Source organism: Cydia fagiglandana, chromosome 12 (genome assembly GCF_963556715.1).
Source record: "Cydia fagiglandana chromosome 12, ilCydFagi1.1, whole genome shotgun sequence".
In the NCBI taxonomy this organism is placed as follows: domain Eukaryota; kingdom Metazoa; phylum Arthropoda; class Insecta; order Lepidoptera; family Tortricidae; genus Cydia; species Cydia fagiglandana.
Window position 1 is genome coordinate 6,057,710 of NC_085943.1, and position 14,423 is coordinate 6,072,132.

Consider the following 14,423-nt stretch of genomic DNA (forward strand, 5'->3'; position numbering starts at 1 on the left):
TCGCTCGTGTATCATACTTTAAAGGGCCATATGTGCTGTAAAAACGTTGTACGATACACGTGCGAATAGGTAATTTGCAACTCATGTCGATTTAAATCACCCCTTTCGGTGGTTTTCTTAATTTATCTCTTTCCCTATCACTCGAATATGCAAGAGTGACAGAGAGACAAATAGGCAAAACATGTTTGTGGATGTTTGCGGTAGAGCGAATATGAAACCCCTTTTTATATAACGTTTCTGAACGGAAACGTCACTGTCATTGTCAATGTCAGATTTGGCATGTCAAATGCGCGTGAATGTTTCAGTCCTTGGTCAACATTGTGCAATTTATCTTACATTTTAACACGTTATCGATACAATTCTCACTTAAAAACAACAGCTTAAGTGTATCACAACAACTGTGAACAATACCGTGAGCAGTCTTGATCAATATTTTCAAAATGCGGTTGGTAGACGGATCAAAACTTTTAGAACTTCAAAACACACCTGTGAATATTCGAAATATTTGCATCGTGGCGCACGTGGATCATGGGAAAACGACTTTGGCGGACTCCTTGATATCCAGCAATGGTATCATATCGCAGAGAATGTCGGGGAAACTGCGTTACATGGACAGCCGGCCTGATGAACAGGAACGTGGTATAACCATGAAAAGCAGCAGTATATCTTTGTATCACGCTGTGCAGAAGCAAGAATACCTTGTGAACCTCATAGATTCACCTGGACACGTGGATTTCTCTAGTGAAGTGTCCACAGCTGTGAGACTTTGTGATGGAGCTATTGTTGTTGTAAGTAAATTTGTTATTATAAATACAAAACATTCTGTAGTACTACATATCAATATTGCTTAACAGTTTTGCTGACAGTATTGCAGTTAAGCATTGTTGATCAAAGAATTACCTCGCTTCGCATACAGTCAGCGAACTTGTTAAGTCAACACAAATAATAAGAGAATGTAATTTAAGGCAGAACAGAATAAATGTCAACTTATTTATTCCCCAGTTTTGTGACATATTAGTGACATTATTTATACAGTCTAAAATCATATTAGAACTAATAAGGTTCAGGTTTTTACACGGTAAGACTATTTCCCTGGACTTGTCAACACAAATTTGTTAACTAATACAACACATAAGTATCCATTTAATTTAGTAATATTATCCAAAAGAATAACAAACACCAATGGTGATCATAGATCATAGAAGTTTGAAGTTTCCTCGCATGAAGAATAATTATTGCGATACAGCAAGGAAAAGCTGCCCGCATCGACAGCACCATGCCGCAGGGTCATAGTTTATAAATGACTATAGTTATTAACTATAATGTTAAAATTGGTTTTATTTATATTTACATTTAGATTTATAGCTTAGATATTTAATTCTGTTTTTATAGGTATATTAAGTTTGTTAAAAATAAATAATTTAATCATACATATTTATTTCCAGGTGGATGTAGTAGAAGGTGTATGCCCGCAAACAAGGCTAGCGCTAAAGCAAGCATACTCAGAAAACATCCAAGCTGTGCTAGTGCTCAACAAAATTGACCGCCTCATATTAGAAATGCAGATGACACCGCTGGATGCATATGTGCATCTCACGCAGGTTATGGAACAAGTTAATGCGGTTATGGGAGAATTGTTTGCTAGTGAAGTGTTGGGGAATGAAGAAACTAAGATTGATAAACAGGTAATTTAGTATTTAGATTCAAATATGATTATTGACTTTTGGTGTCTAATTAGTTTCTTATTTGGGGTTTTTGTTTTTCAAATGTTTGTATTGACGTTTCCATAATGAAAAGTTGGGACAGTAAAGCTGACAAGTTTTGTTTTTGGATGGTGATTTTCCTACAAAAATTGGTCCCTGAAACTACATGTACACTCAGCATCAAAAGTAATGTATTAGACTATGCACGAAAAGTTCTGACATTCTCTAATAACTTAGGTAATAAAATAATATCTCTATGTTTCGTACAATTAGACTTTAACAGTTACTTTCAACTTGCTTTGACATTGCTGTAGAGATATAACACATATATTATTTTTTTGTGAAAAATATTGTACAGTTGCAGAGACTTGGTGTGTTGAATTCATCACCTAATTGGTGCTGAATGACCGCATTTGTATACTGTGGCCCATTCATTGGGTAGTCTGGTTATTTTACATAATGTTGTGGAATGTTTGGCTGATTAAGTATGATTACATAAAGCTGTGTCACCATTCAAATACGAGTAGCTAAGTCCACTGTATTATATTGTGAAATTTATTAGTTGGTAATCTCTGTACGAAACGAAAGACGAAAGTCTTTAATCAATGTGTGTTACCAGTGATGACTTACGGCTCCGAAACGTGGTCTTTCACTATCGGCCTCATCTCTAAATTCAAAGTCGCTCAACGAGCTATGGAGAGGGCTATGCTCGGAGTTTCTCTGCGTGATCGAATCAGAAATGAGGAGATCCGTAGACGAACTAAAGTCACCGACATAGCTCACCGGATTAGCAAGCTGAAGTGGCAATGGGCAGGCCACATTGCGCGCAGAGAAGATGGCCGATGGGGTCGAAAAGTGCTCGAGTGGAGACCACGGACTAGCAAACGCAGCGTAGGACGTCCACCCACAAGATGGACGGACGACCTTGTTAAAGCCGCCGGAAGACGCTGGATGCGGGTGGCTTCCAACCGGTACGAATGGAGGTCCAAGGGGGAGGCATATGTTCAGCAGTGGACGTCTTATGGCTGAGATGATGATGATGATGAATCTCTGTAAGTTTTAATGTGCCCTCATTATTTCAGGAAACAAAAGAAAAACCTAAGGAAGACAATAATTTTTACGATTGGACCTCTGCATTAGAGGATGCCGATGATTCTAATCTGTATTTCTCTCCGGAACAAGGGAATGTTGTGTTTGCAAGTGCTATAGATGGTTGGGGCTTCACAGTCCATACATTTGCCCGGCTTTTCTCCGAAAAACTTGGTAAGTGATTTGCATTTCAATAATTTTCTGAAATACTGACCTATCCTATTGTCAAGTTGTTGAGTAGTTGAATCGGTTAATCAGTCAGCCACCTTAGATAAAAGTATTTCCCACCAATATTATTATTATTTTTACAAGCTTTTATTTAATTTGCCCTGTTAGTATGTTATTGTGGGTCAAATTTTGAAAGCTAAATTTGATCCACTTTCCGATTTCCGATTAATCTACAATTTCGCATACGTATGTAGATACGTAAATCGGATGAAATGCATTATTTTAATGACATGGAGCTGATCTGATGATGGAGGCAGGAGGTGGCCATAGGATCTCTGTTATGAAACAACGCAAAGTAGTTAATTGTTTGGGTCGTTAGAATTGTCTTAGTAAGTTGCCTGTGGAAAGAAAAGTACAGTAAGAAGTAAGAAAGGTTGACTGGTAGAGAATGCCTTATGGCATTAAGTCCGCCTTTTGTACTATAAGATTTTTCTTTTGTGCAATAAAGATTAAATAAATAAATACAGTCAGCCATAAAAGCTTGTACCAAAAATATAATTTTTGCCATAAATTTGTTTTTCTAATCCCTAATTTTATTTAGGTGTGAAAGAAGAAATACTCAGAAAAGTTTTGTGGGGGGATTTCTACTTGAATACCAAAACGAAACGCTTTATGAAAGGAGCTCAAGAAAAGGCGAAAAAACCGCTTTTTGTCCAACTGGTGCTAGATAACTTATGGAACGTTTATGAAACTATTGCCGTGAGAAACGAAAAAGAAAAAGTGCCAATCATCTGTGAGAAACTTGGTATCAAACTTACTACAAGAGACCTAAGACATACAGACAGCAGAATTCAATTACAGTCACTAATGATGCAGTGGCTGCCTTTATCGCAAACTGTGCTAAATATGGTTTGTACAAAACTACCATCACCTAAAGAAATTGGTCCGGAGAAAGTTGAAAAACTTATGTGCACTAAAATTTGTGACTTCGAGTCTTTGCATCCACAAACACAAGAGCTAAGAAACGATTTCCTAGCATGTGATAGCAGCACAGAAAGGCCTGTTATAGTGTACATTTCAAAAATGTTTAGCGTAGACAAAAGTATGCTTCCGGAGAATAAGCCAAAGGCTTTGACTACTGAAGAAATGGCTTTGAGGAGAGAAAGAGCCAGACAGATGAGAGAGCAGATGAAATTGAATGAGGTTAATTCACAAGCTATACCTATGACAGAAGAAAAGAAAGATGAAAATGCTCAGGAAAACACCAATGAAAACGAAAAAGAAGAAAATCAACCGGCATTTATTGCATTCGCTAGAGTATTTAGCGGTAGGTTAAGAAAAGGAGATAAAGTCTTTGTTTTAGGCCCAAAACATGACCCGTCCAGAATACTTAATATAAAAGACTTTGAAGTAGACCCTAATAAGAAGTTAAAAGACTTGAAGAGTGATGAACATATCACATGTGCAGAGTAAGTACTAACAGCAAAACTTGTTTGACCATTTGTAGACCTTAATGTCTGCATAACTGCACCTTAATAAGGATTATAATAGGCATGGTTAAAAAAAATGTTGACTAACGCTGAATAAAATCGACATGTTTCTCACTTATAGGTTTTTTTATACCATATTTATTTTTCAGAATTAAATCCTTGTACATTTTAATGGGAAGAGAATTAGAAGAAATTGATGAGGCAGTTGCTGGCAACATTGTTGGTAAGATTTTGAATACCTAATGGTAAAATTATTAGCAGAATGATATTTTTCAGTATTTATGTATAGAGTTTTTGAGGTGTTCGAATGTTGTGAACAACTGTTATGAAATATTCGGACACCCTAAAGGCCTAAACTAAAGTAATACTATAGGTACTTAGTTCATTATTCTGGCCGCCCAGAGGCCCATAAAAAGGTCTCCCGTTCTATTCCATTTTTAATCTTTTTTTATTTATATAATTCAAAAATGAGATTACAGTAATAGTTATAAGCACTTATCTGCCAAACTGCAGAGCAGTTTGTTGGCAGAAAACTGAATCTACCCTCCACCATACTAGTATTATAAATATTAGGTAATACCTTTAAGTATCTTTATTTTGACTAATCAAAATTCCATTTGTATTGGCAAGCGTTGACGTATGGACTGTTAGAGGATAAGCATGATTTAGGTACTTTCCCTAGTTTACTATTTCTTACACTTAGTTTTTCCTAGGAATCGGTGGTTTAGAAGAGCACGTCCTTAAAACCGCCACGCTAAGCACCACAATCGCTTGTCCGGCGTTCAGCGAGCTGCAATCAGCTGCCGTTCCCATACTGAGGGTGGCCTTGGAACCGTCGAACCCCTCGCAGTTGCCGCAGTTGGTTAAAGGTAAGTTGTGACGTCACGCCTATCCTGCACGGCGCTTTATCATAAACCTTATCTGAATGCACGAAGGTTGATATTAGGCTGTAGTCGCACGCGTCTGCCCGGATCAAATCATTTTAACATTCGTTCAATACAGTGTCCCTGCGGTATAAGTGTGGCTGTCCTTCACATTCGGGCCTGTTTACACGTTGATTAGTGTTTATTGCCAGTTCAAACATTATGCATTAGTGGCAAATGTATGAACTCGCACTAAACACTAATCAATAGGGAATATTAGGCAAAGCTCTGCGTAGGCGGCACCACTAGGACATACAGTAAACAAACCTCATTGACATCATCAATGACACATCATGCGTCACAAGATCAATCACATGGCCTACCGTGAAACACGACAATCGAAAGTTCGGTTTCTGCCTCTCTATCACTCTTGCTTATTCGATCGATAAACAGGCAGATAAAGAAATTCCGATTTTCGCGTTTCGCCGTAGGCACCACCTGTATACAAACCGCTTTGGTGCATCAATGTCTTAGTGAAAACTTGTCAAAAAACTGTTTAACGCGTAGTATGTATATGTTACTCTCTGGTTTACTAAACAAATTAGTGCTGCACTCTGGCGGCAGAACATTGCAGTAGTACTCCCTATTCACGTCCAGTCCAATCAAAACATTTAACCTGCAGCCACACGTGCCCGTATTGACCTTACCTTTATTTCAGGGTTGAAACTGTTGAACCAGTCAGACTCGTGTGTCCAAGTTTTACTGCAGGAGACTGGGGAACACGTAATAGTGACGGCTGGGGAAGTGCATCTGGAGAGGTGTTTGGAAGATTTGAAGTAAGTAGCTTAGTTGTTTAAACACAACTTTCCTTTGTCTTCCTATCCCACTTATAGCCGGAGAGCTAGCCACGGAAATAGGTATGCAATTTATAGAGCAACGAAATCCCTCTAGTTAGTGTACCATACTATCATTATTAATTAATCTCGGCGCCTGGCAGCTGTTCAGCGGTGGGTGCGGGAGTGGATGGGCAACAAAGGGGTTGTAAAATATAACAATGCCAGGCGTTTTATTTGGGGGAAAAGTAGTGCCAGGTGTTGAAAGTACACAATCACTTGAGCACCTGCAGTGAGATCAGGTGTAAATTGCACCTGGCTCACAATTGCTCTACGCATAGTGTCGTATATGTCTTCTACTAACACTTACCTAGGCGTAATTGAACAGAGTAGTACTATTATTTATTCTGTGACAGAGTACAAAAAGTAGAAGACATATACGACACTATGCTCCTGATCTCACTGCAGGCGCTCAAGTGATTGTGTACTTTCAACACCTGGCATTACTTTTCCCCCAAATAAAACGCCTGGCATTGTTATATTTGAATAAAATACATAATTAGCTATTATATCACACCAAACGCAGAGCTATATAAATTGCACACCTATTTCCGAGGCTAGCTCTTAGACCATTACTCGTTCACCCTGTACAGTAAAAAATACCCTCAGGTCTAGAATGTGTATAGGTGTAGAATGTGAATGTTTTTAACAAGATTTCGTGTCAAAAATCAAAAGTGCGTCCATAATCAGAGTGATGTTAATGTGTCATTGAATTTACCTATATATTATCGCGTAAATCATTCGCTTTCGTAATAATACATTCCCAATTTTATCATCTAGCCGCCCAGAGACCTATAAAAAGGTCTCCTGTGCCATTCTAATTTGGATCTTTGATTCGTCAAATTTAAATTGCATTTTTCTTGGCAAGTTTTGACGTCCGGGCCGCTAGAGTGTAATATAATCACCCACCGCATCTCCTAAACCACATGCAGCTTTTCATTTTCCAGTCCGCTAACTTTATTACGTTTTGTACATTCATACCGTCCGCTAGCGGCCGCTTTGAGGTTAAAAATGGTGACTTTTTTCACTTGTAATCTGCTTCTTTTGCACTTATGAAATATTCATATAGAGACGTGACGGCTTCCCTTTTGCACACTTATCTTAAACGTCATTCTAGATCTGTATAATTACTTAGCGGCCGATTTGCAAAAACTCGCTAAAAACGCCTTTATTTTCAGAAATAACTATGCGAAAATACCAATAACAGTATCAGAACCCATTGTGCCGTTCAGAGAAACTATTATCGAACCGCCCAAAATAGACATGGCCAACGAAGAAATAGACTCCCAAAACATTGACAAGGGAAATGATACTGAAGTAGACCCTGTTATTACTGTCCTGACCAATAACAAACAAAGCAGGATAAAAATAAGAGCCAGACCACTACCTAATGAAATAACAGCCCTTCTAGATAAATCCACAGATTTACTGAAAGCCGTATCACAGCATATCAAATCATTGCACGGTTCAAAAAACATCGAAAATAAACTAGATGACTTAAATATAAATGGCGCCCACGAGCTCTCAGATCGTATGTTAAAACTAATAGAAACATTTATAGAAGAACTGAAAAATATAAGCTCTAAATTGGGACCGGAGTGGAGCAACGTCGCTGAGCAAATTTGGTCTGTAGGTCCCAGGAATTGCGGGCCAAATCTGCTGCTCAATCAAACGCCGGATTACGATACAAAGTTCTTGTATCATAAGAACGAGTTGAAAGAAGATCCCAGATTCGAGTATGAAAGCAGTTTTGTGAATGGGTTCCAACTGGCGAGTTTGGCTGGTCCATTGTGCGAGGAGCCTATGATGGGTGTTGCGTTCTGTGTTGAAGAATGGAGCTTGGACAAAAGTGAGGGGGATGACGCTGGACATACTTTTGGACCACTTTCAGGTAACACTTTTATATTGTTTACATTAAGCCGGATTTACTTAACGAAATTAGTGGCGTGGAATTGATTTCGTGACAATAGTTTAACCAACAGTTTGACATGTAATTTAATATTTTCGTAATGCCTTAATTTCTTGCAAGCAATTCAATTTCGTGCCCTGTGCGATACTTTGGTGAAATGTACTAATTTGTGATAATGATACTTCATGCAACTAATTTTATATTGTAAATGCGACGTGAAAACTAGTATCGCGAAGGTGCCTGCGCTGTGCGGACGTGTAGCTTCGATGCTGATGGGGCCATAGTCACTGCAAAACTGTGAATTTCACGACACTAATAATTTCACGAAATTGCTTTCGCATATATCGAAACTATTTTGGGAATCTGATTTCAACATGCATGCCACTAATTCATCATCATCATCATCTCAGCCATAAAACGTCCACTGCTGAAGGCCTCCACCTTGGATCATACGTGCCCCGTTGGAAGCGACCCGCATCCAGCGTCTTCCGGCGACCTTAACAAGGTCGTCTGTCCATCTTGTGGATGGACGTCCTACGCTGCGCTTGCTAGTCCGTGGTCTCCACTCGAGCACTTTTCGACCACTGCCACTAATCATAATGTAAATCCCGCTTCATCGTCAGCAATGGACATGATTTTCCAGTTGACACAAAAATACACCAAATCTCAAAAAAAAATATTTCACTTTGTCAGGTCAAATCATGTCAGCGGTCAAAGATGGGTGCAGAAAGGCGTTCCAAGTGCAACCTCAACGATTGATGGCTGCCATGTATTCCTGCGACATCGTCGTCGACCAGAAAGTATTAGGTAAGTTTTTCAGATGCAGCAATGTGAACCAAACGGGATACTGTATTTTTTACACATGTTATAAGCCTCATGGTTGCCTTTAACATCTCATGCAACCAACGGCAGAAACTGGCCGAAGACCGACCCGTGTGGCGTCGTGCTATTCACGATGCTCAATCCAAGCACGACGATATCTCCTCATTAAAAGAAAAACACATGAGGCGAGCAGGCCTCCAACCCCCGCCCTAGGGGAGCATACACCTGCTGCGTGTGAGGCCGAGGGATCCTCTCTCGTATAGGGCTTTACAGTCACGAACGCAAGTGTCGTAACCAGGATGCTGCTTAAAACATCTGACACAGATGATAAAGGCCTATTATTATTATAAGCCTCATGGTTGAGGTACCGAAAAAAAACACGTCCTCATGTTTCATGTCTTTGAATGGCAAATAGCATAAATAATTGTGATCCTCGTCGTGCCCAATGTCATTTATAAAGGACATATTCTAATTTTAGCCAGTTTAAAGAGCCTGGATGAGTTTACACTGAAACTTCTTGGTTTTTACTTAAAACGTGAGACAAAGGAAAATTAACTCTATCATCCGAATAATATGGTTTAAGTTTCAATGAGTATGGTGGGCAGGACGAAAGATGACTCTAGCCCATTTAAAAAAGTACATAATCAGGAAATTGATTATGGATGATAAGAAGAAAAATACCAAAAAGTAAAATACTTTCAGTTTAAATTTAATCTTCGTAATTACAATTATTTCATTAAAACTACTATTTACACCTGAACTTTCTAAGTATGGTTTTCTTAAATAAATAATGTAAATAATAAAACTAAAATCTTAAATAACTATAAATGCATTGACGTTACACAAAAAATATCTGAAATTGATTATCACATCATTTTGTGTAAGAACATTCTAATTACAGGCATTTTTTTTAAATAATTACATGAAAATCTGAATCTATCGCTCCCTATGAAAACTCCTAAGAACAACAACTAATAACATAAAACATTTTGCCTTTTTTACCGAAAGAATGTATTTCTTGATTTTGAAATACCACACCAAGCTAAGTTGGCAGCGATTCTGATATCCTAGACGGTTCACATGTTTAAATAACGTCATAATTTTATAGAAGTTTGAAGTTTAAAATTACACTTGCACTGGGCCATCAAAATCGCTGCCAACTCAGCTTGGTCTAACCCTAGTTACGTTCGATACACCTTTCCAATTTTTTTTTGCAAAACTTAGGGCTCATTTAGACGATGCGAGAACTCGTATGCGAGTTTCATTACATTGCAGTTTTTGATCGATCGGTTGAATTGGACGTAACCAACAGTCCGCAATGTAACTAAAATCGCATGCGAGTTCGCGCGCCGTCTAAATCAGCCCTTAGGGTTTTAAAGTCAGATTTTCACATAATATTTTATTAAATATCACGCCTTGTATTAGTGCGATGGTGGGGCAATTATCTCCTGTTATACCATTTATACTAACCTTATTATAGTCCTGGTTATCCCTATGTTTCTGGCAAACAACCATTCTATATCATGCCATAAATAAGTTACGTAGGTACTGCTATAATATAATTACTGAAATAAATAAGTTAGGCGTACTGGTTACAGAGTCTCAGTTTTAAAACTAATAAATTCAGTTGAGTATTGAGTAGGCAGTATCTTCATCAAACTAAACGAGAGTTTAGATTGGGAAAGTTATCTGTGACTACATAACGGGGAAGCGTTTTTTTAAAAGTTTTCGTTGAATTCAAGGAGGCAACGATTACAAGGGCCTTAATGAACCCAACATACTTTTTTAAACATAAAATTATCCTAATCGATCCAGTGTAACGATCGCGCCAGTTCTCTGACTTTGTACCATGGGAAGGGGGGGTAGTCAGCGCTTCTTCTGACTCTTGAGAGTCGGGACCTCCTGTTGTAGTAGTTTGGGGTCAGGTAGCTGGGTGACTGGTAGCGGTTGTAGACTGGTTTATCGGGGTACGCGTGTGGTTGGGAGTAGTCCACTTTGTACGCGCTGGTGGTGCTCTGTACTGCCGCGAAACGGTTTGCGGTGAACCCTGGAAGTAATAAAAAGCATTTGGATATCGTGAAACGGTGGCAGCATAACAGACGGAAAGACAATAGTACATTGTGCAACATGGGGCGTAAGTTGAATATTGCAAACGAGAGTAAGTTAAATCGCGACGGCTTGCCGAAGCGATTTATAGACTCGAGTTTGCAATATTATTACGCCCCGAGTTACACACAATGTTTTTCATCACACTTGCGATACAAAAATTAAGTATGAAGACAAAAAACTGTTAATTATGGCATTAGAAACTTCATAACTCCCTAGGGAGAACGCTTTTTCTATAACTCCCGCTAAGCCTGCGTGCAATTCCACATTTACTGAGCGAGTGTGATGAAAAATAAGTTTGTTTACACGGGTATCAAACTGTTGTTATGCCTATAAGCCTTAGAAACTATAACGTATATTTGGCATATTTTTTGGACAAATAACGATATAATTTGTAATGGGCAAATGCCTCCCCTCGTTTCTCCATTCGACCCTGTCATAGGCATTTTCCCACCATTTGGGGTGAACTGCGTCCAAGTCGTCCCGCCATCTCCTTTTCGGTCTGCCTGAACCCCGGTCTGCACCGTCTATGGTGTTCCGTGGGTCCCACTCAGTAACCATTTTGGCCCACCTTTCCCATGCGGCAGACATGTCCAGTCCAGTCCCACTTAAGCTTATAAATATGGTAAATTACCTTGGTAAACAGGGTTGTGTCGCACGCACATCATTCCATACACCCTGATACCGGGTACTGACGCATAGGTAGGCTGATCGTGGGACATCGGTCCTTCTGCAATTAAAAACATGCAAAAATGTCATTATATTTTGCGGCCCCTTATTTCTGAAAGCGCCTAAGACGTCAAGAAGTGTTGTTGGAAATCTGAGTCTTAAACCCTACTTTCAGATACTTAAGGTTATGTATGTTTTTCGTTATATCTATGCGGTTTAAAGTATTTTGTTTGAAGCTGCTTTCGGGCGTGGGCTCACATATGACTTACTAAATTTGAATTAAATTCTGCGCTTGCAGCCAATGGCACTTATGTGGCAAAGGACAATTTACTTTTAAAATATAAATGGGGTAAATCGGATTGTTTGGGGACAGCCAAGAGTTTAGAGATCAGCTTAGTTTGGATCACCAAGAAACAATCGCGCAAAGCGGCATCGCTTGATACAAAAGTGCATACTCGGATTTAAGCTGTTGTGAGACATACTAACATTGAATAATTTTACGGTTTAGACTCACTTGTTTTTAGTCACTCGCGCGACATGTTTCGGAGAGCCTAGATCTCCTTTCTCAAGCACTAACAGTGCGAGCAGCGTTCACGACGGCCATGTATCGGCCACGTGACTAAAAACAAGTGAGTCTAAACCGTAAAATTATTCAAAGTGCATACTGTGTTAGTATGTGTGGGAGTCCGGAGAGATGGTAGTATCTGTGTATATCGGAGTGAATGAAAATATGATTACAATTCTCGTCAAGTAAACTTACCCAGTATATGGTTCTCTGGACACCGGCAGATGACCAGGTAATGCGACTTGCCGGTCCTAATGTTCTGCAGGGCCAGTAGCGACCAATCCCGAGGGGCGCGGCATTCTCGCATCTCGGAGACAGCCTCGCACGTCTTCACTAAGGTCACCGCTTTGTTTGCGTACTGGAATAATAAATGAAGTTAGAAATTAAGAACAACCTGATAGCGTAATTAAACACATAGTAAAGAAATCGGGCGATCGGAAAATAAACTACTTATAAGACAGCAAAACTACCTATAAGACTGGCGTAAAGCCCGACCAAAAATATAACAGAAATATATCATATGATCATTGTTAAGATGGCGCTGTTATTCTCATGTGGTGACAGTTCAGTTTAGTATGGAAAATGTTCCATTGAAATTCCGCTACATGGCGTGTGATCAGATATTACTGGTCAGGCTTTACAACCAAAGTTTGTTCAACGTCTACTGTAGCAATTATTAAAACAGTGACAAACATTGACATAAGTCCAATGTGTTCAAGGTTTCCAGAACTGTTCTACTTTATTATGATGCTTCAGAGCAGATAGTAGGTACTAAAAGTGTTAATTGAATACCGATGACTGCCATTTACATGTAACCTTCCCATTGTCGGCCAGGCTAGACATAAAAAACCATTTAGTACACTATTAACACTAACCTTCTTCTTAGAATCTGTAGTAAGCCTGGTGGTGTGCAGGTCGTCCGCGTTGAGACTCGCGGAGCAAGGGTCCCGGTACCGAGCCGGACACGCGCAGAGAGGCTGTGTGTAGTTCAGTCGCACGTACACTGCATTGCACACCTGGAAGCCATATTAAATCAGTCAATTTTAAAGTATTCTTCAATAAATATCCGGGTATTGTCGGGCGTGGCTCACTCCGCGATTACGTCGCTTTGCTACAGGTAGCTAAAAGTCCATCCGTTCGACCCCAATTTTGGGGTTTGTCATAAGCCGCGCGTGGCGGTGTCGCGGCCATATCTGTGCTGATCGTGACAGACGCGTTTTGTTAGAGTGTGAGTCTTCTGTACCTAGTATATACTATTATTTATTCTGTGGTATTGTGTTAGCAATGACCAGTACGAGTATGAGTGACATTCCATTTCCAACTGCAGCTGCAATACTGTTCATTTTACTATGGAAATTGACAATGACAGCGACGCGTTTCCATAGTAAAATGAACAGTATTGCAGCTGCAGTTGGAAATGGAATGTCACTTTATTAGGGACATAATTTGCCGCTATAATAGTTTATTTATAGCTAACTAATAGGCGTTTCAAACTTTTTATGTTTGTAATATACTTTGTATATTCTGTGTTTGCTAAACGATAAAAGGGTCGGGAAAGCCGGGGCCGTAAGGAGTCACGAGGTATTTGATCAGGACAACTGAATTGTTAGTTACATAATTATAATATAATAATTCAGCCTATATACGTCCCACTGCTGAGCACTGGCCTCTTCTCATGCGCGAGAGTGCTTGGGCTATAGTGTCCATGCTAGCCCAATGCTGATTGGGGGCTTCACATACACCTTTAAATTTCTTCGCAGATGTACGAGTATGCAGGTTTCCTCACGATGTTTTCCTTCACCGAAAAGCTAGTTCCGAAAAACTCATTGGTAAGAGCCAGGATTTGAACCCTCGACCAACGGTTACATATAGGGAGGAAGAGAAATATGAAATATTATATTAAGCATTACCAATGTTTAGTTACCTGTTGTATGGCGCATTCTGGCAGCAGATAGATGTGCTGGTTGTGTGGATAGTAGTGGTACTTGGTGGGTTTGGCCAGCACGTTCGTAGAACCCGCCGGTAGAGGCACCGTCTGAAAATAATAAAAGTAAGGGTTAAAGCACGTTCTTTAATCAAGTTTAAAAATTTCTTCTCTACTAGACATTTCTTTGAGTCATCTACTACGCATTGAGACGATTGCAAT

General features: G+C 39.4%; 2 protein-coding genes across 2 annotated transcripts in view; one reads left to right on the top strand and one right to left on the bottom strand.

Moving 5' to 3' along the window:
- Positions 1 to 302: 302 nt before the first annotated feature.
- Positions 303 to 14,423, top strand: part of LOC134669473 (elongation factor-like GTPase 1) — a 260,990-nt gene continuing 246,869 nt past the window's right edge. Inside the window, exons 1-9 of the mRNA XM_063527056.1 lie at positions 303 to 788; positions 1,446 to 1,685; positions 2,786 to 2,966; positions 3,562 to 4,429; positions 4,600 to 4,673; positions 5,164 to 5,319; positions 6,032 to 6,149; positions 7,385 to 8,097; positions 8,809 to 8,922. Coding sequence (XP_063383126.1) covers positions 441 to 788; positions 1,446 to 1,685; positions 2,786 to 2,966; positions 3,562 to 4,429; positions 4,600 to 4,673; positions 5,164 to 5,319; positions 6,032 to 6,149; positions 7,385 to 8,097; positions 8,809 to 8,922 — 2,812 coding nt within the window. The 5' untranslated portion in view covers positions 303 to 440. The remainder of the gene's footprint in view (positions 789 to 1,445; positions 1,686 to 2,785; positions 2,967 to 3,561; positions 4,430 to 4,599; positions 4,674 to 5,163; positions 5,320 to 6,031; positions 6,150 to 7,384; positions 8,098 to 8,808; positions 8,923 to 14,423) is intronic.
- The window catches only part of LOC134669476 (dystroglycan 1), a 141,062-nt gene continuing 136,269 nt past the window's right edge, over positions 9,631 to 14,423 (bottom strand). Inside the window, exons 2-6 of the mRNA XM_063527060.1 lie at positions 14,202 to 14,312; positions 13,153 to 13,293; positions 12,473 to 12,635; positions 11,678 to 11,773; positions 9,631 to 10,984 (exon numbers count right to left, since the gene is read on the bottom strand). Of these exons, the coding sequence (XP_063383130.1) occupies positions 10,740 to 10,984; positions 11,678 to 11,773; positions 12,473 to 12,635; positions 13,153 to 13,293; positions 14,202 to 14,312 (756 nt within the window). The 3' untranslated portion in view covers positions 9,631 to 10,739. The remainder of the gene's footprint in view (positions 10,985 to 11,677; positions 11,774 to 12,472; positions 12,636 to 13,152; positions 13,294 to 14,201; positions 14,313 to 14,423) is intronic.